At 38.6% G+C, this 27188-nt stretch overlaps 1 protein-coding gene across 3 annotated transcripts in view; it reads left to right on the top strand.

The window, feature by feature from the left end:
- The window catches only part of LOC108710830 (vascular endothelial growth factor receptor 3), a 189567-nt gene that overhangs the window by 15838 nt on the left and 146541 nt on the right, over positions 1-27188 (top strand). Inside the window, exon 2 of one of the 3 annotated variants that reach the window (XM_041586064.1) lies at positions 10152-10268. Coding sequence is in view for 2 of the 3 variants with exons in the window: in XM_018252004.2 (XP_018107493.1) it covers positions 26675-26732 (58 nt within the window). In the remaining variant the exon portion in view is untranslated. Of the gene's footprint in view, positions 1-10151; positions 10269-26251; positions 26733-27188 lie in introns of those variants that run through there. The other 2 variants (XM_018252004.2, XM_018252003.2) reach the window with 2 other exon arrangements.

Below are 27188 nucleotides of genomic sequence, written 5' to 3'. Positions count from 1 at the left end.
AAGCTGCAAAAAGCTTAAATCCAAAATAACTCCAGCTAAAACCTGTCGAAGTCATGTTTAAGTCAGTGGCAGAGGTCCCTTGAAACATTTGAAGATGTTTTTACCCTTTATGATTTTGGGGCTTTTTTTTGGTGGATTGCGCTTGAAAAATCAATCAGTTCGAGCTATTTGAGTTTTTCTTTGCTGATAACTCGATCAATTCAAGTTTTTTTACATTAAATTTTTTTATAAATAAGCAAACATTCGAGTTGTGAGTTTATTCAAGGTTGAAAAAGCCTCACAAACTTCACAAACTAGACCTTTGATAAATAACCCTCTTAATGTGCCATGAGCATTGCTGAATTTAACTTGAGGAAAATGTTTTTTTTTTAGTTATGACCCTAGCAACCATGCATTGGAACTAGGATATGAATAGTAGAGGACCTACATAGAAAGATGAGTTAAAATGAGATAAAAAGTAGAAGTAACGTTTGTAACCTATAACATTTGTAATATTAACATTTGCAGCCTTACAGGGAATTTGTTTTTAGATGGGGTAAGTAAACCCCATTTGAAAGCTGGAAAGAGTCAGAAGAAGAAGGCAAATTAAACTATAAGAAATAAACAATGAATATCAAATGAAAAGGTGAACATACTGAAAGTTAACTTAAAGGTGAACCACCCCTTTAAGTTTAGAAATGTAATTGCTCTTCATTGTCTGTCCTTTGCTATTCTCTTCTATTCTGCTTGCTTGACTACAAAAACATTGATGCAGAGTTTAGCTCACTTCCAGCCCAGCTCAAAGATTTATATTGCTCTAGGCTGGGCCATTGTGACCTGCACAGGTCTGTGGTTCTCCTTGTCAGGTCTGATCGGCTGGATGATAGTTGACTACCAATACAGTGTTATAAGCTATTGATGGGATGCTGGGATTTGTAGTACAACTATTTGCAGTATAATTAACTCTTGAAGGACCCTTCAATGAAAGTCTTGAAAAAGTACATTTAAGGTGCATTTCTACTTTATGGTGGGTTGAGCTAGGCTAATTGAAATCATACAGCATATACAGTTGGACCATCTAAGAGGCCTTCATGTGGTCTACTCGCCTAGATTATTAAGAACATGTTTTTTTCCGTGAGCAGTTATTCTAATGGAGGCGTGAGGAACAATCCCAGGAAAGCTTAGACCCTCTAATGGAAAAACAGTAAAACTCTGCACTGCACTTCTATTGCATATGATGCTGCAGACCCACAACGACCTCTTCCCTGCAAAGGTTTTTACACCAAGTTTCGTTATAATGAGTTCTGTTATTATTGCATTACCATTTTATATACATCAGCTTGACTGTGCACACAAGATCTAACATTTGAGTGAGTGGTACTTTGTTCAACTCCCTCAAATATAATTTCTCCTTTCTTAGAAAATCCCAATAGAATCTGAAAAAGAATGTTGTTTCTTTGGCAGGAAACTTTGTTTCACAGTACATCGTGTTGCTTTTCCTGTTCTTTCTAGGGTGACATTCACACCCAATCAATAAACTTTCTGGAAACCAAAGGGTTAGGCCACTGTTTCTTAAAGCATTTTAAGGACCCCCCTCGTGGGTGGGGAAATACTGTCAATATGTGACGTGATAGGCAGGGAATATTTCTTGGCTAGTATTGTGTTATTGTATGTTTTCAGATTCTTCCTCTTTATATCAGCCATGGCATATCCGTTCACTGTTCTTCTTATTAATATTACTTTTATAGAGATTGTTTAACATTCGCTGAATCGTTTACAATCTAAAGTTCCGACCAAAGAAATGCTTTGGTTTAATTATGAATAACCTGAATGATTTTGGAGTGTACGTGGAAACCATACATTCAGGACATACAAGCTCTGTACCAGTAGTGCCTTGGTCAGAACTAAACCCAAGACTGCAATGCTAGACTAAAAAGTATTTACCTAAGAGGGCGTTATATATAAGTTCATTAAACAGGGCTTGGGCTGGACATAAATTCTGTCTTCTGTTTTAATCACAAAAAAAAACACAATCTGTTTTTTTGTTACTGTATCTAAGGGAATTGAGGGAAACTGAAGCAACTCCATGTTTGGTCCTTGGAAGACCAAACATGAAATGATAATTAGTCAAGTCAAGTAGTTTTGCAGTACATAGGAATTTCTTGTGCAGCACAGGGCAGTAAGACACATCCAGATTTTTACCATTTTTAACAATATGATATAGAATTACAGAGTACACTAATAAAATGCAGTGAGTTCAGTGCAATACATAGTCACAACGTATAGTAGTAGGTGCAGTGAGTACCGATATATGTTAAACCAGTGAGTACATGAGAATAGATTGTTCTCGGTGGTTGTTCCCCTACTATGCCCTGGACTCATTTGCAGTTATTCTAACTGCTCTTGGATTAGATTACCAGAGCTCAGATAATGCCCCTGTATAATGGATTTCTGGTTATCTTTCTTCTGGTAATCTAATTATGTTACTCGCAAGGACCAAAGATGGAGTTGATTCAGTTTCCCTAATTGCTCTGTCTAGCTCAAGAAATGTCAAGATAACAAAAATGTTATTGTGATTAAAATAATAGTCAATAGCCCTATTCACTTCGCAACAACTGTTGAAAAAGGGGTATATTGCCCCTTTATGGGATCTATTATTTGGAAACCCATTATGCAAAAAGCTCTGATATACAGGAAGGCCATTTTCCATAGAGTTTAAGCAAAATATTCTTACTTTTAATGATTTTCTTTTTCTCTGCAATAAAAAACTATATTTTACTTGATGATGACTAAACTAGAATACATTACATGGTGGCAGAACTGTTCTATTGAATTGGTTCATGCTTACATTTTCTTAGAAACCTTGAGGTATGGTGCTCAAAATTATGGAATGACCCATGATCCAGAAAGGATCAGGAACCAAGCATTCCATAGAATATATCCTAATTATACTAGGAAACAGTGTGTAATACAACCCACATAGGTTAGTCTCTGATTTAATTTAAATATGAAGATACTTAAAGGAACAGGAACACCAAAAAATGTTTTTAAGGAATGACAATATAATGTAGTGTTGCTCTGCACTGGTAAAACTGGTATGTTTGCTTCAGAAAGACAACTATAGTTTATATAAACAAGCTGCTGTGTAGCCATGGGGCAGCCATCTAAGCACATGAGACACAGTAGGTAACAGATAAGTTCTGAAAAATCCCATTGTATACTACAGAGCTTATCTGTTATCTGCTGTGTATCCTGTGCCTTTTATCCAGCTATTAATGGCTGCCCCATGACTACACTGCAGCTTGCTTATATGAACGATTGTAGAGTTTATGAAGCAAACACACCAGTTTTACTAGTGCAGCACAATGGTACATTATATTTTCATTACTTTAAAAGACTTTCATTTTTTGTGTTACTGTTCCTTTAAGGGAAAAAAGTCTGCTTTGCCATATTTCTATGGAAATTAACACCTGCACACTGGTTGGCTGATGGCGCACACCAATCACTATTCATGACTAAGAACCTTCCAAAACTGCCCTTGCTTGAATAGAAACAACTTGACAGTGCCAGTATTGATAGTTTTCAGAATATTGATAATGAAAAAGGCAAATAATGGCACTGTCAGGAGGTTTCCTTCCAAGTTAATTAGTGGCAGCATGGGACAATTTCCAGCTCTTTATAGCCAGCTGAATAGCGTGCTGTGTGCCACCAGCCTTAGAGAGAGCTAAATAAAAGCATCTGTTTAAGAGCTACAGTATATCTTTCTATCAAGGCCCTAGAGATTTGGTTGTATTCAGCCAACAATAAAATTATCTAATCCAGAGTGAATTCTATAACTCTAATATCATTCAAAGCATAATTATTTTGAGTAAAAAATCTAATTTGGGAAGGGATAAATAGTTTGGGCTAAATACAGTGTTATTTAATCCTAAATCAGATAATGTGACATTATGAAGCGGATTAAGCAAGCAGTATAAGAGATCTTGGACACATTTCTATTTTTGCCTTCCTCCGGATCAACTGGCAGTTAGGCAGGTTAAAAAAGTTTAACTTGATGGACGTGTGCCTTTTTTCAACTTACTATGTTACTATGTATGTAATACAACATTCCCATGTAGGTAGCAGTGTAGAAACTGTGAGCATAATTTAATAGCAGTTGCAATGATCACTGTGGCATCAGCAACTAGCCAGCAGTTAGCCTTTACTGGCCTTTTGTTTGGTTGCTAAGGGTTCTAGATTAACACCTGTATGGAGTACAACTCCATACAAATTGATGTAGATGCAGATACAGGTAATTTCAAGAAGGGACTGGATGACTTTTTACCAGGTCAGAAAATATAGGGTTTTTTGAAATTAGCTCTTAATATAAAGTTGATCCAGGGACTGGTCAGATTGCCATCTTCTCAGTGGCTTAACTACTAAGGGAGCAGGGGGTGCGATTGGGCCAGGGCCCGCACCCCCTCAGGGCCCCCCCGACAGCTTGCGCGCCACTGACTCCTGCGGAGATACGAGCTGATTCCGGGCGTACGGAGGGGGACGGGGGGCCCAGCTGCACGTCCCGTGCCAGGGCCCGTCCCCCTCCAGTTATGTTAGTACATCTTCTGTTAGGAAGGAATTAAACCCCCCCCCGAGGTAAATTTGAGATAATTAATGAAAGTTCATGAAACAGTCTAGCCATTGTGCAGATTCATTTCATGCAAGTTGTAATTTAGCAAGGAGAATTCTATATGAAGTTTACATTTGATCTTAACATTTACTGTATAACCAAATTATGCAGTACTTGGTTATTAATCAATGCTCTACAACAGTCTGATCTATTTCTAGGGTCTCGTTTAGGGGCATATTTATCAAAATGTGAGATTAGTGCTAGCCACCGAAAAACTTACCTACTTTCTATTCATTCCTATGGGATTTTTAAAAGTAAATGTATCAAAGGGTGAAAGTTCACCATTTTATAAATACACTTCTAGAAATGAAATAGGAATGAATAGAAAGTGTTTGAGTATTTTTGTGCTGACTATAATCTACAATGCTCTCCAATAATTTGCATGGCACTTGGCATGAAGCATTTGCAATTTGGCAATCTCCCCCATGTTCCTGACACCATGTGGACCCGGCCCCCTAATATTTAATGAAACAATATGGCTCGCAAGCATTTCATGATAGATAGTGGGACTCCTAGAATTTAATGACACATTGTAGGCCCTGAAAATTCTATAGCAGACGGGGGGCAGCCTCCATCCCAAGCCCTAAAAAAAAGTTTAATAGAACATTACCCAGTACTCTGGTCTCCAGTGACATCACACACGAGCTCTCGGGGACTGGCAGGAGAGAGAGTCATTTATAAATTAATCCAATGTTAAAAGCCCACTGTATGCTCATATTTAACTGCAATATTGTGCATTGAACATTATGATACCTATACTGACATAGTTTCTTGGCATCTATCTAAACGGCATAGAGAAAAACAAAGAATTTGTCTATTCCCTGCTACTTGACACAGATATTCCATACCCCATTCTGTCTTCTTTTAACGAGATTAAACCAGGAGCAGAAGTCAGTTGGAGTTTATAAGGATGCTTGTTTACTACCATTGGGAATGCAGTGTGCAAAGTACAGAACACAGGGATAGTATTCCTTCTGCCATCTTTTTTATAGAGACCCCCATGAATATGGTGCTACCTGTATCCAGTAATGCTTTATTCATGAGGGGTTGGTGGAGCAAAGTAAGATACTCTCCTCCTGCCTCTCATGTGTCAAGGGGGCCCTGTTCTTGCAACCCTTAGCGCTCTTGCCCCTCTGCCCCATGTCTACATACATGAGTCATGGCTGCTTAGCCTTCTACCATTGTAGAAGTCTTGTAAAAGCGAAAACCCAAATGGAAATAAATATCATAAATATACAATAAATATACATTCAGCTCTTAGTAATTCCATTAGATATGTTCATGCAGCAAAGAAAAAAAGAGCACTAATGATCACTTTGCTCTTTAATTTTAAACTGTCTGCTTACTGGATAATTCCCATTGGGGGTCTTACGGGCGTGGGAAGGTGTGTGTTTGTGGGGAAAATGGGAATTTTATTTTTAACAGTACCCTAGGGAACTCAAACAATAGTTCTGTTATAACCAGTGGAAAGTTTTCGTAAGGACAAAATTTGGCTGAACAATCCAGCACTGCCATCCACCACTGTCTAATAAAAATACGTAAGACACAGGCATTGATATATATCTATATCTATCTATCTATATATATATATATATATATATATATATATATATATATATATATATATATATATATATATATATATATATATAGCATTTTGCAGGTACACAACAATTATATATATTAAAGTAGGAAAGTAACAGAAGGGAAAGTACTTTCCTTTTTCTCGCAAAGACATGCTCACTTGTTCTCTTGCATGTATCCAGCAGACTGTTTATTTTCAGTTCAGGCAGCAAAAATATATTTTATAGTTTATTACTAAAAATGGCAGTATGGTATTATATCTAGCATTAGCTATTCTGAGATATTATTATTTCATTTAAAAAAGATTTAGATAAATAAATCACAAGAATTTTCGGAGTAGATTAATAGTCTATCTGGCACTGTTTCATGCTGAACCCTATTTATTTAAAGTCTTCTATGTGTACATTTTGCATTTTCCTGACGTAAATCACTTTTTATTCAGGTTTAAGGCTTATGAAGTCTAAGGTTTATGAAGCATGCCAGGCATTTTATGCAAAGATTCTGAGTTAATGTATAGAAAATGGGTTTATCATGGAAGGTTACTGCTTTACCTATTTCTACCCTTGGCAGGAAGTTTGGGACCCTAACTACATAAAAATTTAATTAATTCTACTGCTGTTGTACTTACACTCCTCCTCACCTACTAGCAGTATAAAACTTCTTAAACTGTGGACGAACGTCATTTAAAGGGTAAACAAATATCCTAATATAAAGCAGTAACAACACTGTTATTGCATATGGTAGGCGAGACACTTCCCACAGTCTGGGTTCATGGGAGGCACTTAGGCACCTTCCCTATAAGGCAGTAGCCGATTTACCTACCCTCCTGGCTGTATCTAACCCCGCTAAAAGCCTGGCCAAGCATTTGGCCTATGAGCAATGAAACTCCCAGTACTATCACCTAACCTGCCCTTATGGGCAAATTCTTTGCTCCCCCATTTTTATCACTACACAGACTTTTTGTGGCCTCACAAACAAATTAAACGGTTAGGGAAGGTTCTCACTGACTCTAAGTTTGATACTAATGACGATCTTAAGGAAAAAAACAAAAAAGAAGATGGTACCGATGCTGACCCCACTATTCAATGGTGTACTGCGGGGGGTGTCCTGCCTGACACCAGGAGTGAGGCTCTAATCACCCTTATCTTGAAACCGGGAAAAGACCCGCATAAGTGTGCTTCCTATAGGCCCATATCTTTGGTCAATGCAGACGCGAAACTCCTAGCTAAAATTCTTGCCATTAGATTGAACCAGGTTATCACCAAAATAATATCACCTGATCAAACAGGATTCATTACTGGTAGAACGACAGACATTAATGTCCGTAGGCTATTTACTAACGTTGTTGCACCTGTTGTCACAGGGTCATTGTTGCGTTGGACAATGAGAAGGCCTTCGACTCGAAGTGGCAATATCTCTGGGCCACGATGGAACTCATGGGACTTGGGCCGAACTTTAGAAACTGGGTGCGAGCCATTTACAGAAACCCTAGAGCTAGGATTAAAACCAACCAAAATGTCTCCTCTCCATTCTCGCTTCTACGGGGTACCAGGCAGGGCTGCCCCCTCTCACCCTTGCTGTTTGCTATCGCAATGGAACCCCTAGCATCCCTCATGAAGCACTCAGTGGAGGTTAGGGGTTTACGGTTGGGGCCCCATACTGAGAAGGTGGCAATATATGCAGACGATACTATTCTGTTTTTGGAAAACCCTTATGATACACTAGACACTGCGCTTGCATTACTAGACACCCATACAACCTACTCTGGTTTACGGATCAACTGGAACAAATCCATTATATTCCCCATTGATGACTTCATGCTTGACAAAATTAGGTACAAGGCCCCCCTCCAATGGTCCTCTTCTTTTAAATACCTGGGCGTTTGGATCCACAAGGACCTGGGAAAATATGCAGAACTTAATTTGCAGCCACTGTTGTCAACATTTGAAAATAAAATTAAAGCATGGTGTAGCCTACCCTTGACACTCCTAGGCCGGATTAACCTGTTCAAAATGATGCTATTGCCTAAATTTACGTATATATTTCGTCAGGCCCCGGTGGCCGCACAAGCTTTTTTCAGAAACTCAGGTCGCTGCTGATCACTTTCTATTGGGCTGCCTCCTCCCCTAGAACAGCCCTGACAACGCTGCACCATCCAGCTGACATGGGGGGGCTGGCTGCCCCCAACTTATTCCTCTATTACCTTGCTTCTAAGTTAGTCAATGTCTGGTGGTGGTGTGCCCCAAACTCACACAATGCTGCTACTATATTGGAAGCTCAACTGGTGGGTTCTTATGAGGCCCTAAAAAATTTACTGTATCGCGGTAAAGGAGGAATTAGCGCCACCACCCCACTTATGCTTAGTACGATACAAGTGTGGAAGATAGCCCTACAGTACTTCCCCAAGAAGGTGAATGAATACTCTGGCTGCCTACCCCTATGGTTTAATCCTCATCTCCCCCAGCTGAGAACTATTCCAGATGTCCAACTCTGGGCTAACTGTCATATTAAGTATTTGGGCCAAATCACTGAATTGGGTGAGCTGCTTTCCTTTGACGATCTGAAAGTGAAGTTTCAGTTACCAAATACCATGTTTTTTTGATATCTTCAACTTCGACACACCTATAGGGCGCAATTTTGGTCCACGAAAATTGATACAACGCCCAGACGGCTGGAGGTTTTGGCTTTTGATTTGTCCCTTAGTAAACCAGTTTTACGGTTTTACTCCCTACTGAACGCACCTCAGAAACCAGTTTTACCGAAATTATTCTCTAGATGGTCTCTTGATGCTCCTCACCTTACCACTGATATGTGGGAAGATGTTCTAGACAGTCACATGGCTGTGCTGATAAGTGCAAAAGACAAAATGATTCAATTTAGGTATCTGCATAGAACCTACTTAACACCCCACAGACTGCATCTGATGAACCCCTCCATCCCGGATGTGTGCCCCAGGTGCAGCTCTTCCCCAGCAGACTTTATTCATATGGTGTGGAGTTGCCCCTTTGTCGCCATGTTCTGGAGGAGGGTGACAGAGGAAGTTAGCGGGCTCTTGGCTCTTATCATTCCTATGGACCCACTGGTCTTACTCCTAAATCAAGTTGAGGAAACGGCCCCCACAGTAGCTGAGAGGGTTTTGTTAAATTTCCTGTTGCTCTCAAATGGAAATCCGAGCACCCACCTACCAAAAAGCAGTGGATAGAACTGGTGAATGACTCACTGCCCTTATATCAAATCACCTATATGCGTAGAGGTTGCCCCAAGAAGTTTGGAAAGATCTGGTCCCCGTGGCTTTCCGACCATATGCCATCATTGCTGCCCCGAACAGAGGAAGTGTTGGATCTAGGGAACCCCCCGCCAACCCCTTGAGAACACCCCTTAGTTTCTCCTTTCCCCCCCTGGTTCAGAAACGACAACATCCAGAACAAGTTGGGTAAATGTTTTGTGTTTAATGTTCCACTGATTTAATTGCAGGAGTGTTATTTGTTATTTTATTGCAATGTAGCCTCTGTACCTTGAATCTCGGCCAGGCTGTCTGGCTAGTGGATGTGACCACTCTTCACAACTCCTCCTACTGTCGGGCGAGTTGCTCCTGTGTGTCCTTGATACCGCATTATATTTTGACCTTGATTTATTATTTCTCTCCTGCCCTTGTCTTTTTTGCTTTATTGTATGTGCTGTATGTCTGTTTACAAAACTTTTCAATAAAAACAACTTTTCAAAAAAAAAAAAGGAAAAAACCAAGGAACCAAACCTTTTTACTGTAGGTACTTTCAACTGAAGCAAGTCTTTCTGGCACAATTTGGTTCATTAGAGATCACATGGGCTCACCCGAGGTTTGAGATAGCATTGTGGTTGGCCCAACTATCCAAACCGACATCAATGCTATATAAAATACTCTACCCCTTCTCCCTTCCAACAGGTGTACAATAAATGGGCACAATACCTTCCAGAAGTATCTGAGGAGGAATGGGAAGAAGCATCTACCAGAGCATATTACTACCTCACAGTACGGGCCTATGAGAAAAAGACTCTTCAGGTAAGAAAAGCTCCTTTTCTACAAGATAGTAGATAAGCTTAATAGCTTGCCTTCATCAATTCTACAATATTCCAAACCGACTTAAAGAAATGGAGCGCAAGCCAGAGGCCAGATCACATAGATGTGGGATGGAGGGAGCAGGCTTCCTACATATGGCTTTTGGAAATGCCCACTAGTGGAGCAGTATTGGAAAGGGGTTACTAAATTATTGTTGGAAAAACTTGAATTCTCTTAACGTTTTAACACCCCAGCTGTGCATATTTGGAACTGTTGATGACCTAGTCACTACTAACCATAGGGATAGAACTCTATTGTTCTATGCAAAGAAAACCATTGCAAAAACCTGGATGGGCCCACGCTTTTCACAGTACAACAATGGATATTGCCACTCATAAAATGAACACTGTTAGCCATGGGGACTCGTCAAAAGTCTGAGAAACCCTGGTGCATGTGATGGGAAGCTGGGCTAGGAGGAAGTGGGATACAGGATTCAAAAACTTTAAAAGACTATTAAACAATGTTAGACGGGGACACCATTTAACTTTGTAAGACCATATGTAAGATCGGGACTCTGGAAAACTGTAGAAATTACCTTGACTTCTTACTAAGAACATGCTTGTAGCGCTGAATGTTTGAATATTTCCCTTCCTATGTTATGTCTTGTTTGTTTGTTTTGTTTTATTAACAAAAAAATAACAATTACCTATTAAAAAAATAAAATATTTCAAAGAATATACACTGTGCAATAATATGAAATATAATGGCTATTACAAACTTCAGAGCCAGCTTCAGCATCCCTCTTTAAATTGCATACGACGCATGTACCATTAATGGCCAGGACCCATTCCAATAAGTGTAAAGAAGAAGCGTACAGCACCTTTTCCAATAAAAACAACCTTATTCCAAATTCATGGCAAAGACCCTGGATCACAGTAACATTTCAGACCTCTCTTGGCCTTTTTTTCCAGCTTGCAGATTCAAGCTTGAAAAAAGTCCAAGAACGGCCTGAAATGTTGCTGTGATCCAGGGTCTTTGCCATGTATTTGTAATAAAGGTATTTTTATTGGAAACTGTGCTGTATGGTTCTTCTTTACATATAATGGCTATTATACTATATTATAGAATTTATTCTTCCAAAAGACATTGCTTTTAAAATGATTTATGTAATCTTGAGACTTGGGGCCATATAGAAATAAATATCATGTCCTTAAACATCTATAATATGTACAACTGCAGGGTAACAATAAAAACAGAACAATATTGCTTCATGTTTTTTTTTCACTTTTTTTATTTGACTAATATAAACACTGATTTTTTTTCCTGTTTTGTTTCCCTAGTCTTACATAAGCCTTTATTCCTTCCTTACCATAATGTACTGAAGTAAATAACCAGCCAAATACCTATAAATGGAATACACCAGATATTGCATTAGTGGTTTCCACAGCTCCCAGCAACCTTTACAGTGTAATGTAGTTAATTACTGGGGGTCTCTAATAAACCAGGAGCTAGGGCTGTGAGTTTAGAAATCAGCCCCTTGAATAAAAGCAAACAGACATTTTGAAGGTTGGATGCAACTAATTTAAAGTCCAAAAGGTCCACTATATAGGTTATTTGAAAAATAGTTTGTGAAAGGCTGGCCAACCACTATTTCATAGATATGTTTGATGGTCAATAAACATTGATTATTTATTTGGATACTTTATAAACAGGACTGGCAAACAGGAAAGGAATTGCAACTCAATAAGCAAAGTTGGCAATCAAAGGGGAGACTAAGCCAAAATATAACAAACTTTATGGGGAAGTGCTATACACACAATAAAACGTACTTTCTCCTAACAGAATAAATACAGTGGACTTCATGCGCACATTCTCACTGACGCACACATGCGTGTCCCTTCCATATTTTACTTTTTCCTCTACGGATATGATTTCCCTTTTATATTATAGTTCTTCATAATGTTTACAAAGTATATAAACTATTTAAAATAAATAAACCACGTCCGTGATCCGAAAACCCCTTCTAACTAAGCCCTTAAGTGAATCCAAACATATTGCATATATATAAACAATGGAAGGGAGTGCTGTATAGTGTACAGCATGTAAACCATCTGGGGGAAAAAATAAGAGCCATATGAAAGATATAAATGCAAAATAAATGACAGCTCAAAAGTAGATTAACTGAAAAAACTTTGACGGAGGAAAGTATTTCTGAACTAGCCTTTTTCCAGAATTCATAGAAATTGAAAGTGCTCGTAATTCCTGTTTAAATCAGGGTAGTTACACGAAATAAATACTGAAATGATAAATTGTGAGCAGCTTAGTCCTACAGTAAGTATTTTCCATATTTATAGGTTGGGTTTATCTTTAGGGAAGGGATTCTAGCGTACCAAAGGTCCCATTTAAAATATTTCTATTAATTTTTTGTGCAGTTTTCCTTCCTTGCTTCTTGGCTTGCTTAGCATTCCTGTGCCAATAAATCTGAATTAATCTTATTAGGGTCTCTGACTTTAGGCTTGTGTGTGTTTCAAGATGAGCTTCTAAAGCTTTTGGTATAGAGAATTTATATTTGTATTCCTGTATTCCTGTATCTGAACCATGAAAACTGTTATCTCCAAATTACACTGCTTTAATTACACACACTAACTAATACGAATACTACTAAAAAATATTAGTAAATATGTGGACTATGTCTTAACAGCTATGGTACATACATTCCTATACATTGGACAATATTGTCATAAAGTCCCTGTAGACAGCCATACCCCATGATGTGGGAAATGAGGCTACCAAATTTATCTTAAGTTGAGGGTTGTTCAGTACACTGAAAATACTAAATTGGTACTTGATTTATTAGGGTTTGTTATGTAAATAAAATGTTAGTTTCCAGGCACAGGACATGGTCATGGGGGCCCCATGTTATACTTGTCTACACCTCAACAGATGGTCGAATGTTTATCTCAGGTGTGGGGCAATTGATGTAGTCCATGTGTCCCTCTGCCTACCGTATATGAATGACACCCTTATGCTCTGGGAGGGAAACCCTGAACAAATTGTCCTTTGTGATGGATTTAAATTTAATTTGCTTTAATTTTCATATTTATGAAATGTGGAAAAAATAAGCTTCTTTGTTGCATACAGTAGTATACCATAAGGAAACTATGACCAGTATGCTTCTATTTGCCAAGGGTTGTCATCCATCATCTTATTAGGGGTTTTTAACTTGGGCACTATATGTGGAAGAACTGTTAATTCCTACTGACTTAATGGGCATGTTCCAGAAAGGTCCAAATAAAGAGCAATATCAACATATTTTGGTAAAATAGAACAACCACTAGATATGTGTGGGGCCCTACAATTAATTTGCTGTGGGGCCCAGTAACATCTAGTTACGGCACTAAGTTAGGTCGGTTTTATATAAGTGGTGGCCAGTATTGGTAAAGGAAAGTAAAACAAGTAGTCACTAAGACAGATCAAATGACAACAAAACACACACCCACAAGAAGGGATAACTTGGTACAAAGTGTCATAGTGTAAACCTTAAACACCTATGGATTGTAGTCCTAAGAAATTGAATTAGCTCAACCAAAGTAGGTTCAGATTTAGTGGAAAAGGCATGTTCATATGATTATGTGTAAAACATTGTTGGATTATGAAAGTGGACAAAAAGGAGACATGGCGTATGGATTTTAAAACATTTAGGGGGATATAGCCAGGAATAATTACAGAAGCCCAGTTTCCAGACATTGTAATAGTTGTAGTAAAGCTGGTGAAGTTCATAGTTGCACTTTTGGGAGATACAAAGGTTCACCCAACTGTCAAAATCTCTTCCATGCCTCTTGGTGGGTGAACCTTTTGTATATCCCAGGTTCCAAATAGGGAAGAAGCACACCAGCTCAGCCAGGCAATGCCTTTAACACATTTATTTGCAGAAGCACAAGCTTTTGGGGACCAACCCCTTCCTCAGGTGGTGTGCTTCTTCCCTACTTGGAACTTGTTGTTGTATTGGGCTTGGATGCAGCCTGGGATATGGACGCACCCAGCAATAAGATGTAAGTGGTGTGCAGCAAATCAAAAGGTGTAGTCAAACTTTTGTATATCCCAACAGGCCAAAACTAGGGGAAGGCAGAAAAGGCACATGCCTAGGGTGCAGAGGTAAAGAGGAACCAAGCACCTACCTCTTCCCCCTGGCATATTTGGGCTATAACTGCAATTTTAAGGAGGTGCAGAATCCAATTGGTAAATTGTACAACTTCTAGCTGTGCAAGTGGGCCCCTATGCATATAAATGAAGGAAGGGAGTATTTGGTGCAAATAATCTGGTGGATTTTGTATACAGTAACATACACTTAGGGGGTCATTTATTAAAATATGAATGTTAAAATCTTAAAAAAAAAAATTTTCATTAGAAAGAAAAAAAACTCACATTTTTCAAGATTTATTATACCCTGATGCTCCAAAAGCCCAAATCCGAAAATCCGCCATCTCATAGTTACATTGTTTAATTGTGTTGAAAAAAGACCAAAGTACATCAAGTTTAACCCCAAAAAATGAAACCCTGTGCACATACCTACACACCCACTGAAACTACATCTACCAATATCTATGTTAATTGTAGATTTTAGGATTATGGGCAGAGACACGTGGAGATTAGGGGAAACAAAAATTTGAGCAATTCTGGAAAAAGGACCAAAAAGTTAGAGCAATTTGGGGGTTTGCACGATTTTATCAAGTTTTTCTGTGATCCGATGAAAGAGAGTTTTTTAATTAATAAATAAATTAAAATCAGGCATGGGAGTTTGGTCATAAAATATGAGATAAAATTTTAGTAAATAACCCCCTTAAAATATAATTGTATTTAGAGCCTTATATGAGATGAGCCTGTGTTGGTTAAACAGCACAGAAAATTATTAATATTTATGTATATACCAAAAGCATATTCTGTAGCACTTTACATGGATTATTCATCATTCACATCAGTCCCTGCTGCAGTGGAGTTTCCCTTCTTAAAGGGATACTGTCATGGGAAAACATGTTTTTTTCAAAACGTATCAGTTAATTGTGCTGCTCCAGTAGAATTCTGCACTGAAATCCATTTTTCAAAAGAGCAAACAGATTTATTTATATTTAATTTTGAAATCTGACATGGGGCTAGACATATTGTCAATTTCCCAGCTGCCCCAGTCATGTGACTTGTGCTCGGATAAACGTCAGTCACTCTTTACTGCTGTACTGCAAGTTGGAGTGATTTCACCCCCCCAGGAGCCTTACAACAGAACAATGGGAAGATAACCAGATAGCAGCTCCCTAACAGAAGATAACAGCTGCCTTGTAGATATAAGAACAACACTCAATAGTAAAAACCAAGTGCCACTGATACTGATTCAGTTACATTAAGTAGGAGAAATAACAGCCTGCCAGAAAGTAGTTCCATTCTAAAGTGCTTGCACAAGTCACATGGCTCGGGCAGCTGGGAAACTGACAACATGTCTAGTCCCATGTCAGATTTCAAAATTGAATATAAAAAAATCTGTTTGCTCTTTTGAGAAATGGATTTCCATGCAGAATTCTGCTGGGGCAGCACCATTAACTGTTGGGTTTTGAAAAAAAACATGTTTTTCCATGACAGTATCCCTTTAACAAACAACTACGGTTATTATGGAATCACCCAGAATGCTGTCAGCCTTTTTTCAAGCAGAAAAATCATCTATTTTCAATAGTTTCTCACACTGACAGCTATAGGAGCGAAACAAATGTAACGAAAAAAGATCCTTATAATAAATCTTCTTATAAATGGTGCTCAGTGAGGTCATAAACTATAATTGGTATTAGTGATGTAATTTGTGCCACATGACTTGCTGAAACTTGTGTACCTTAAAAATAAAATGTACTCCCTGTTAAAAATATGAGGATATTGGAAGTCACCAAGTTCTATGACCCTATTAAGGCACCAGGTAGAGTGTTTTTATACAGGTCATGGAACTCCATGGGGACCTCTTCATGATGTATTTTGCTATATGGGGATTCAGTAATAATCTCTCCTGCACACCTTCACATTTCTCTATCAATCTCTTTCTCTCTAATGACCTCCCCCTCTCTCTTTCTTTCCCTGAGCAAATCTGTCGGTGGTGAATGATTCATCTATTTTGTCCCTCAGCATCCCTTCTGTAGGTGCCTCTCCCTCTCACCCTGTTTATTTGCTATTTGATTTATTTGACTCTCGCACACACTTCCTTTACATCTTTCATCTGCCTCTCTTTCTGTCCCACTCTCCTTCCTTTGCTCTCTGTATATCTGTCATTGCTTAAACTGCCTCTCCCCTTTTATGCCTACTTTGTGTTTTATTTGATCTAATTTCCTCTTCCCCATCTCACCTTAGTGTTCCATGCATCTGTAATGTTATGTCACACACATTGTCCCTTAAAGCTACAGGAACACACACACACATCCAGTCTATCTTTATTACTTCCTTTCCCTGACTAAAGGGTCCTAAAACTCTGTAAGAGTGTCTTACTGTACACTTTAAATCACTGTTGGCTTTAGTTCTTTTTAAAAATGTGGAATCCCTATCTGTCTGTCTTTCTATACACCATAGTAAAGAAAGCACATATCATACCATGCTGCAGCCTGTGCAGCTAGTTTATAGTTAAATATGAGCATCAAAAGGTACACAGCACTCTTAGGGGCCCATTTATTAAAGCTCAAATGTTGTGGTTGAGTTTTTAAAGGGAAGTTTAATATACCCCAAAGCTGCTAAAAATCCGAAAATACTCCATCTAAAAACTGTAGAAATCAATGACAGTTGACCCTGAAGTTGTTTCTTGACATCGTGATCCACGCTTTCATCCGATAATTGCAAAGTTTCGCTGCAACATTTCTATAAAGTTGATTTTTTGGAGCGTCAATTAAAAAAAGTGGTACGATTTTAATTGACTCACGATTTTGTTGCAACTACTTTTTTTGAGAAGAATTATCGATAAATGAATTTAATTAGTGGATGGGAGTTTGGTCGACTTTGTTTTAATAAAAAATTAGATAAATGCGAGTTTTAGTAAATATCCCCCCTTAACACGTCACTCAGTGATCTCACAATAAAACCTGAGATTGCTGTGTCATCAGTTATAATTGGAGCTTAGTAATGTCATTTCTGTCACGTGACTCGCTTAAACTTGTGTATTATAATAAATAAAGTGCCTCTGTTATAAAATATAAGGATATTAGAAGTCACGTTTGAGTGACCTCGGTGACAGCTCTTAACTGACATACAGTATGTACATTTAACTGTAGATTATAATGAAGAATATACACCCTACTGTAATTTCTAAAGATATTAAAGTCACCTCAGAGTTACGAGACGGCCTGCGGCCTTGTGCTTTTACATGGTCACTTGGTGACTTAAAATATCTTTAGAAATTACAGTAGGGGGTACATTATTATACAGTATATAGACAAAGACAAGAGGTCCTCTCTGCACTCAACCCTTATCTTAAATATATTGTAATATATCAGTGGTCTACAACCAGTAGCTCAGGAGCAACATGTTGCACACCAACCCATTGGATGTTGCTCCAAGTGGCCTCAAAGCAGCTGCTTATTTTTGAATTCCTGGCTTGGGGCAGGTTTTGGTTGCATAAAAACCAAGATGTACTGCCAAACAGAGTCTCCTATAGGCTGCTAGTTCACATAGGGTCTAATAGCCAATCATAGCCCTTCATTTGCCCCCCCCCCCCAGGGAACATGTTTTATGATTGTTTTGCTCTCCAAATCTGTTTACATATGAATGTGGCTCATGGGTAAAAAAGGTTGGGGACCCCTGCAATATATGAACAAACAGAAGGGCATTGTTTAGTAGCTAAATGCACAAAATGTTTCAATGTCCATGATATATTGAGTGCAGAGAGACCGACAGTTCACATATGAAATGTATGAATGTATTATGTGAACAATATTTAATTATGAATGCTAGAACCCAAAAAATATGAGCACCAAAAATTTGTTTTTGGTGACCATGGTTATAAATGTTGTAGAAAAAAAAATAAAGTTAGCAGAAAATTTAGCAAACTAATTTAGCAGTCCCATAAATGCATTTTGTACAATACACTGTATACAAAAGACACTCCTGATTTACCTATTTTTAAACTGAAAATGAGTTTCTTTTAGTGTGGAGAACACAATTGATCTCTCAAGACTAGTGAACTGGTTTGTGCCTTTTGTCTGTCGCTTTGAATCTGATTCCAACTCTGCAATGGTTTCATGTTTGTGAGGTTGTTCAGTCACGTGACTAATCTTTAATGATGTCAATGCATACGTTATTGGTCTGTTTGACTTTGCAAAGCACAAACCTTACTGAACAAAATTTATCCCCATGAAAAAGTTTTTTGTACTTCTTTGACTGAAAGGGAATCGTAAATGAGAGAACACACTTGCTATCAACAGCTCTGGTAACTGGTAGTTTCCAGGAACCATGGCTGAGATGAAAAATGATCCTTTCTTTCCTGTGGCTGCCATATGCAATGGCATTTTGAGTGATATCACTTCCTGTTCTGTAGAAAACACTTAAAACAGGAAATACAAGCTGTGTCTTTAACCCCATTTAAAAAAAAACAAAAAATAAAAAAACCAAAGGATGTAAAAATTGTGTTGCTTGCAGGAAGGAATGCAGAAGTGGAAGGTTTGATAGAAAATCATAGGCCCTAGTAGCATCTACTTCTATACAGCAGACGCCACAACTGTGAGGAGGGGCTGGTCGAAAGGGGGCCCATTTTTAGAGTTGCACTCTTACACTCTTGTGCTTGTCTTGCCTGCATCTTCCAGTGCAGTCATCTGCAAGCAGCAGAACGTTGAAGGTGGCTTTGAGGTGCAGCTCAATGGTTATCAGTATTTAATAATTTAAGTCCTCACAAGGTCCTGCAGTATACATTTTTATACTTTTCACAATTAGATTGCTGTATACCTCAAAAAAACTTAAATCATTGAGGAGTAAAGAACAAATAAAAATGATATAGTGCAGTATTTATAAATAAAATGATTACACAAATGTTATTAAAAGTTTTTTTTGTGCTTATTAACACCCATAGTGTTCACAACACATTCAATTTATCTGCACCATCTTGAAAGATATTGCCCAGTAATTTGCATTTTTAAACGTGAATGGTTGATTCTCCTCAACCGTGCAGTGTTAATTTAGACCAGTGATAACAGATTATGGTAAATATAGGGCCCACACTCCGATTCCTAATGTATCTGGTAGTCGATTATACTCACAAGAAATGAGTAGATAAAGACAGTGATAGTTATTGGTGTTCCAATCTGCTTATAATCTTCTTATATAGTTTCCAATAAAACCACTATAAAAACAATGCAGCATCTCCATATGCTGCTCCGAGTTCCTTGGCTTCTTTCACAGTTCAATGCGCATATCTCAGTTTCCCGGCTGCCACTTCCGCACTCCCTTGTCACCGCTGATGTGTTACACCGACTGGCTTCCTCCAAGAGCGATGACGTTGCTTCTAAATGGTCACTTTTTATTACCCACAGTGTTCCAAACTAGAATGCAAAGCCCGGCATCTCGGTCTGTCTCTGTAACTCTTAACCAGTGAAATATTGGATTGTTTTCTTATTATTTCTTATTGTTTTCTTATTTTTTTTAATTTATTTTCTAAACCTAAATCACAATGTTCCAATGTTATATGCACGTGTATACATTCATCATACAGTCTTAAATTATCCTGACACGCTCCAGTGACACTGACAGTATGTAATGCAAAAGTCTGTTTTTTTTTACTTGGAAATAAGCCATTTCAGTCATCACCACCACCTCCCTGGCTAACAGCCCGAATAATATCCATTATCTTTAATCATAACATCATCAGAATTTTGCCCAGTTAGTTGCTTGGAGACTCTCAGAAAGATTTTGAGAAAGACAGAAGGGGATCAGGGAGTGTGCAGACTGACCAGAAAAAGTAAGTTGGTTAGGAATCAGGAGAGGACCAATATAGATAAAGATAAACTTATGGAGAATAAGATGACAGATGCAGGACATTGCGGCAAGATGAAAAAACTAGCAGTGTAAACTGGGGCAACCCATGCCATTGTTTCACGACAGCCTTAGGGCAGAGACACACGCAAAGATTAGGGCCGATTTAGTCGTCCGACGACAAATTGCCTCTTCTTCGTTCAACTAATCACCCGAGCAGCCTTCCCGCCGGCTAGAATCTAAATAGCCAGTTGGATGGCACTCAGAGCACATTGTAAGCATGACGTTTACACCCATGTCCCACCAAGGTTTCATGTATCTTCGCCCTGTACAAAACCTGTAAACAAATTGTATATTCTTCCTCCTGCTTCCAGTTTCTGCACAACAATGATCTTTTCTAAAGAGCAACTCTGTTTCTTTTGCTTGTTTTTCATAGTTACAATGCTAAAAAAAAACCCAGAACACTGTAATGTCCCCCAAGCACGTCTTTCCCAGTAAACCTATAGCTGATGAAGACAAATGCAAACCACAAAAATGTCTGAAATAAACCACTTGGGTGCTGGGAAAAAATAATCTATGTATTGCTTTCCTACTCTCAATGTCAAATACACCCATGCATTATATCTGTTTTGGACCACATTTAACTATTTTTTTATAATCCAGAATTAAACCCTTTGATGGAGTATATTTTATTGTACAAGTTCACTGCTTTTAAGGTTGTTCCACAAGACAGATTGGTTTGGTGGATTAACGGTGTATGCTGGGAGTGCTGGGTGCAGTGTGCAGAAAAGTGAAAAGACAGATTGGTTGCTGCCTTTTCTGAGTTATGTGGCTGATTAGATTTCAATTGTTCTTGCTCACTCTAAAGCTATATTGGATAGTGGGCTTTAAGGGGTAGTTCACCTTTGAAATACATTTTTGCATGATGTAGAGAGGCATATTCTGAGACAATTTGCAATTGGTTTTCATTTTATATTATTTGTAGTTTTTGAGTTATAGAGCTTTCTATCCAGCAACTCTCCAGTTTGCAATTTCAGCAATCTGGTCGTTAGGGTCCAAATGGCCTGAATAGAAAGATGAGTAATAAAAAGTAGCAATAACAATACATTTGTAGCTTTATAGAGTATCTGTTTTTCAGATGGGGTCAGTGACCCCCATTTGAAAGCTGGAGTCAGAAGAAACAGGCAAATAATTACGAAACGCACATAATAAAGAAACCCCTAATATACTGTATCCATCACAGTTACCTGTTTCTTCAAAAAGTATGAATAAATGCCATTTTCTATGCTGAAATCCAGCTGTTTAACATTTTTTTTCTTTCTGCATCATTTGAAATCCTGGCAGGGAAGGAGGGACTAAAAACTGATGTTACAAATTGTAAAAACTTCTCCACAGCTTACAGACAGCATGCAGGAACTACATAACCCACGATGCATTGCACGTTGATGTTACTTTCCTTATTGAAATCACGTGTGCAGAGAATTGTGGGGTTTGGAGGATGCAGGCTGAGGACAGATGGCTGTTGATATAAAGTAACAGTAGTCAGACAGCTCAGCAAAGTAGTCAGAGAGATCAGCAGAAGAGCAGGGGGCTAGGCTTAGGGAACTGTCAGAAACCATTAAAAATCATGAAAAGTCTGTTGTTTTTAAATGATTTATATAGCAAAGTTGCTTGAAATTATGTTGACTTTTCAAAAAGCCAAAGTTAAGTTTTTGTGGAGTTCCCCTTTAAAGGCAGCTGTTAGAATTGATACAATATATGCTAATATTCCACAGATACTGTTGAGAAATGTATCAACTAAATGTTGCAAAAACAGTTCAGAGTCTGCTCCTGAATTAGTGAGCTGCCAGACTCATACACAGGGACATTAAACTTTAAAATTAGATTTTGCAAAAATTGTAAAAAATAAAAAATGGAAAGTAATTGCAAAAAATCTTTATTTCTAGAGAACAATCTGAAAACAACTGAACCGAAGAAGTGTTTGGAAGGTGAACAACCCTTTTAAACATATATTTAGTTCAATAGCTATTGTTTCTTACTCTGTAGATAAAAAACAATTATTTTTTACTGGGCAAGTTGGTAGCTGGAATATAACCCATGTGCTCAGCCAGCTTCATGTAGAACTCCTTTATCACCATTAGATGCTAGAGGCACTTTGTATGTTAATAAGTGGTAGACTGAATTTTAGTCTGTGAATCTGGCTGGAGGGCTGGGGGCATGAACCTTGATTGTCCCCCCCTGCCAAGTGTCAGGGATTCTGAAGGGGAATGCAAGTCTTTAATGTAAGAGCTGGTTATAGACTAATAAAGAACAACTAGGCAGGAGCAGGCAAAGAGTCCTGGACAGGCAGTAGCAGGATGGAGTCGGCAAAGAAGACAGAGGCAAGGCAAATTTATTTAAATCTAAATATGTAAATTAAGCGTGGGATACAGAATATTGCTATTGCAAAAGCGACACTGTACCTTACCATTTAAACAGCCATTGAGTCGTAAATGATTTTTTTTTTATATATATATATATATCTTACTGAGTAATGCAAGGATACTGACCCCCCTGCTGCCATTATTGTGAAACAGTAGCATTGTGGGTAAAAAAGAAAAAGTTTACAGGTGAAGTACAGGTATGGCACCCATTATGCAGAATGCTCGGAACCTGGGGTTTTACAGATAACGGATCTTTATCTAAATAAACCCAATAGGTTGGTTTTGAGTCCAATAAGGATTAATTATATCTTAGTTCAGATCAAGTACCAGGTACTGATTTATTATTCCAGAGAAAAAGGAAATCATTTTCAAAAAATTTAATTATTTGATTATAAAGAAGTCACTGGAAGATAGTCTTTCCGTATCTTTCCGGATAACAGATCCCATACCTGTACAAGTGAAATCTATCATTCTGATTGATGAATAGGCAGAGGTTATCTGAAGAATGTGCCAGAATATAGAGCTTGTATTTTTAGAATGGGGGAGAGGTACAAACTTGGTGGGCCAAGTGTTTTTCATTTCAGCCGAGGCTGTATATATCCATGGGAAATATTCATAAATTTTATTAGTTAATCTTTAATGTAGCTATACAATCTTTTAGGCTTTGTGAATATAACACAATAAAAAAAAAGTGTGGGTTGATTTTGGTTTATGGGGTTTAAAGCTTAAAGGTTTAATACCAAACAGGCATGTGAAAGAAATAAAGACACAGCGGTTACCATTGCTGCCTTGCAGTGCAGTGGTCCAACGTTAGATTCCAGCCAGGGTACTATCTGCAAGAATTTTATATGTAGTTTTCTGTGTTTGTGTATCAACCACATTCCAAAAACTGAGAGCTTAATCGGCCCCTAATAATATTTTATCATAGTATGTGTGACGGTAATGGAGACTTTGGACTGTATGCTCCACAGGGGCAGGGACTAACATGAATGAAATATAATCTCTGTACAGGACTGCAGAATATGTCAGTGATATATATATATAATTAATAATAAATAGATCTCCAATTGTTGTGGATGGAAACTCCCAGCATTGGCTTTCACGTGTATGTTATAATACTTATATCATTGTTTGTTTGACAATCTTTTCAAATCATCATCTTATACTTTGCTTGTGCCGTTGCTTTGCTGACATATACAAATTGTTTATATATACTGTAAAGATCATGTGAAAGTCTTTGGATGAGATTTCTTTAGGGCAAGAAGTATTCAAATCATGCTTTTTGTATTTATCATCATTGTTTATTTATATCATCTTTGTCTGAAGTTAATCAACTGTAATTCCACAAGTTTCTTAGAATGGCGTTCTCGAAACAATAGTAGAAACTGAATCATTTTACTTTATCATTTTTAATATTGCTGACAGCCCAGGTTCCATCCCTTTGCAGTTTGCAAAGAGGAATTTTCAGATGCAAATTGCTGTGTTTTTTTACTCACAATGCTGCATTTTCCCCCAGAATTCTAGCATCATTGAGGCTAACCGTAGATTTGAGATTGTATCTCTCTGCAGTGCCTAGTGATGCAACCTGCTATGCGAACTCTGGAATTAGTTTAGGGTGTCGGTAGTTCCAGGGATCCTCAGAGTACAAATGTTTTGGTGTGGTGTAACTGGTAGATTACAGTTCAAATTAGAATCATTTTCTTTTCCTAATGCAATTGATGGCAGATGGCACGCACGCAAGTTGAGCAACTCCGGGCAGTAGCACCAGACAAGTTACCAGGGCTGGCAAAAAGCTGCTCTTAGTAATTTTAAGAGTGAGTTTTGTTAAAACGGAAATTCAGTTCTGCTAGTGCAAGAGAACGCTATTATGCTCTCTGCACCAGCGAAGCAGCCCCCTTCCATTTCAGGACATTGCAGCAGCCTCCTGACCTACTCCTGACATGGAATCACTGCTTGGCACACAGTGGGGCTCATTTATAAACACTAGATAAATTTGCCCCTGGGCAGTAACCTATGGCAACCAATCAGATGATTGCGTTCAATGTTCAAACTGCAGCTGGCTGAAAAAAAAGCTAATCACTGATTGGTCTCTATGGGTTACTGCCCCGGTGGAAATCCGCCCACTGTTTAGAAATGAACCCCAGTTTTCTGGTCCTGTGTTTTTCACTCCTTACCATGTATGTGCATGAATAATTCAAGTAAGTAATGAAAGTAATGCCTACATACCAACACACTAGAATGTTTCAAAAGTCATCCTATTTTTAACCACACTTACCGGTTACCCTCAGTAATTTGCAGCCAACTGAAAGTTTACCCATTGAAACAAAACTAAAAATCCCCAGAAACATGGGCCTACTCATAATGGGGCATGGCCAGGGGCAGAACTGAAGTTGTCAGGGGCAGGCAGGGGCGTAATTATAGGGGGGCCAGGAGGTATAGGGGCCCCACAAGGCCCCAATTCATATATAGTTTCAATAGATATTGGATGGCAAAGATTTTGCAGCAATGTGGAAGTAGGGTTGCCACCTGGCCGGTAAAAATGATGGTTAATCCCAATGTTATTTATAGGGAAAAAGATAAATATATAAGAAGGGCGGTATTTTTTTTCCAGAAAAGGTGGCAACCCTACGTGGAAGGCAGAGTGCAAAGTACCAAAGTATGGTAGATTGGGCATGTTTTTTGCACTTTGCATCCTGCCATCCACGTTGTAAATTACCCCCTAATACCAGGGGAGTAACTACAGACAGTGACGTAACTAGAGGGGGACTGGCGCGGGACGCGCAGCCGGGCTCCTCGCCCCCCTCCGTACACCTGGAACTGTCCGGGAATCAGCCCGGAATTCGTGGCGTGTGAGCTGTCGGGGGGCTCTGGCCCAATCGCACCCCCTGCTCCCCCGGTAGTTACGCCACTGACTACAGAGGAAGCAGACCCTGTGACTGCAGGGGGTCCAGGGGGTATAGGGAGCCAATGAAGCCCAAATAAAGATTGATTTCATCATATGTTGGTAAAACAGGACAGTATCTGGATATGTTGGGCTCCTAAAATTAATTTTCTGTGGGGCCCAGTAACATCTCCTTTCGACAAATCTTTTTTTTCGGGTGCGATTAATCTCACAGAACTGCCTCCCCGCTGGTTAAATATAAATTGCCTGTGGGATGGCACTTGGAGCGATTCTTTTTTGGAAGTCGTCTGAAGTTTCCTCTTGAGGCAACTTCAGAAAACGACCCTGACCCTAATAGTAATTCCTTGTGTTTTCCCCTAGCCTGGGCAAAAAAAACACAGGGCAACCAGCTGTAGGTGTAACCTGAATACAATTTTTGCTCTGGCCCCTTGTACAATAAGTATCAGCCCCATTTCTTGCCAAATCTTTAACATTACCAATTACCAGACTATCCATGAGTCACCCTCCCCTTTATTCATTCTCCCCAGCTGAGAAAAGAAAGAGGGATCTGAGAGGTGTAGGCTGCACAGCCCTGTCCACTGCAAGCATCAAGATTAAAACAATAATAAATACATTTACACAGGAACCTCTCTCCTCCCCCTTATCCCTCTTTGCAAAAGTGCTGTTCTTCAAAGTTCCCCCCCCCATTCTTTCTTGCAGCTTGATGGAAATGTAGAGAGCTCTGTCTAATCACAGGCATAGGAAAAGGAAATTGTTGTAAGTGCATCCTCATCTGCGCTCGCACACACACACACACACACAAGTTTTTCCTCTGGGCTGGAAACAGTATTTTCATCTCTCATTGAACATATTCACCGTGGGTAGAGAAGCAGCTGATTAAAGTCCAGAGACTTTTGGATTAACTCTTTCTACTTGTACTCCAATTCTAAAGCCTAGGTGAACGTCCTACCAAACCAGTGACACTCTTTTCATACACTGGTGACTTTATTTCCTTTTTTGTTGTTGTTATTTTTACTTGTTGTTTAACTTTCCTTTCCTGGGAATAATACTATCTGGCAAGATATTTTACTACTGCGGTCTTCCATTCTCTGCGGAGGGGAAAGCTGGAAATGAAGAGAGTTGTCTGTGTGTTCTTCTGCATATGGCTTATCACTATTGATACAACAGGTATGTCTGGGGTGCCTCTGGGTAGTGAAAATTTGCTAAACTAAGGGACTAAAGGTAATGGAAAGATTCTAGATAATTGTTTTGAAAACAATACAGGCTTTCTTTATCACATACCAAAATATATAAACGTTAAGATATGCCACAATACAATTTGTCATCCATGTGTTTTTTCTATAACATGTTGATGTTGTCAAAGTATATGTTTGGCTAGCAAAAATATGGAGCACCAATGAACTATTACATACATAAAAAACCCATTATCCAGAAAGCTCCAAAAACACATGGTTTCTTTTATCTCTGTAATTATACAATAGTACCCTGTACTTGATGCTAATATGTATAAACCCACATTGGTGGCAAAACAACCCAGTTAGTTTTTTTTAATGTTTATGATACAGTGATTCAAATTATGGGAAAACCATTACATAGATTAGAATCCCAGGTCCATAGATTAAG

The sequence above is a fragment of the Xenopus laevis genome, chromosome 3L, assembly GCF_017654675.1.
Source record: "Xenopus laevis strain J_2021 chromosome 3L, Xenopus_laevis_v10.1, whole genome shotgun sequence".
In the NCBI taxonomy this organism is placed as follows: domain Eukaryota; kingdom Metazoa; phylum Chordata; class Amphibia; order Anura; family Pipidae; genus Xenopus; species Xenopus laevis.
This window is presented reverse-complemented; position numbering and strand designations above follow the sequence as displayed.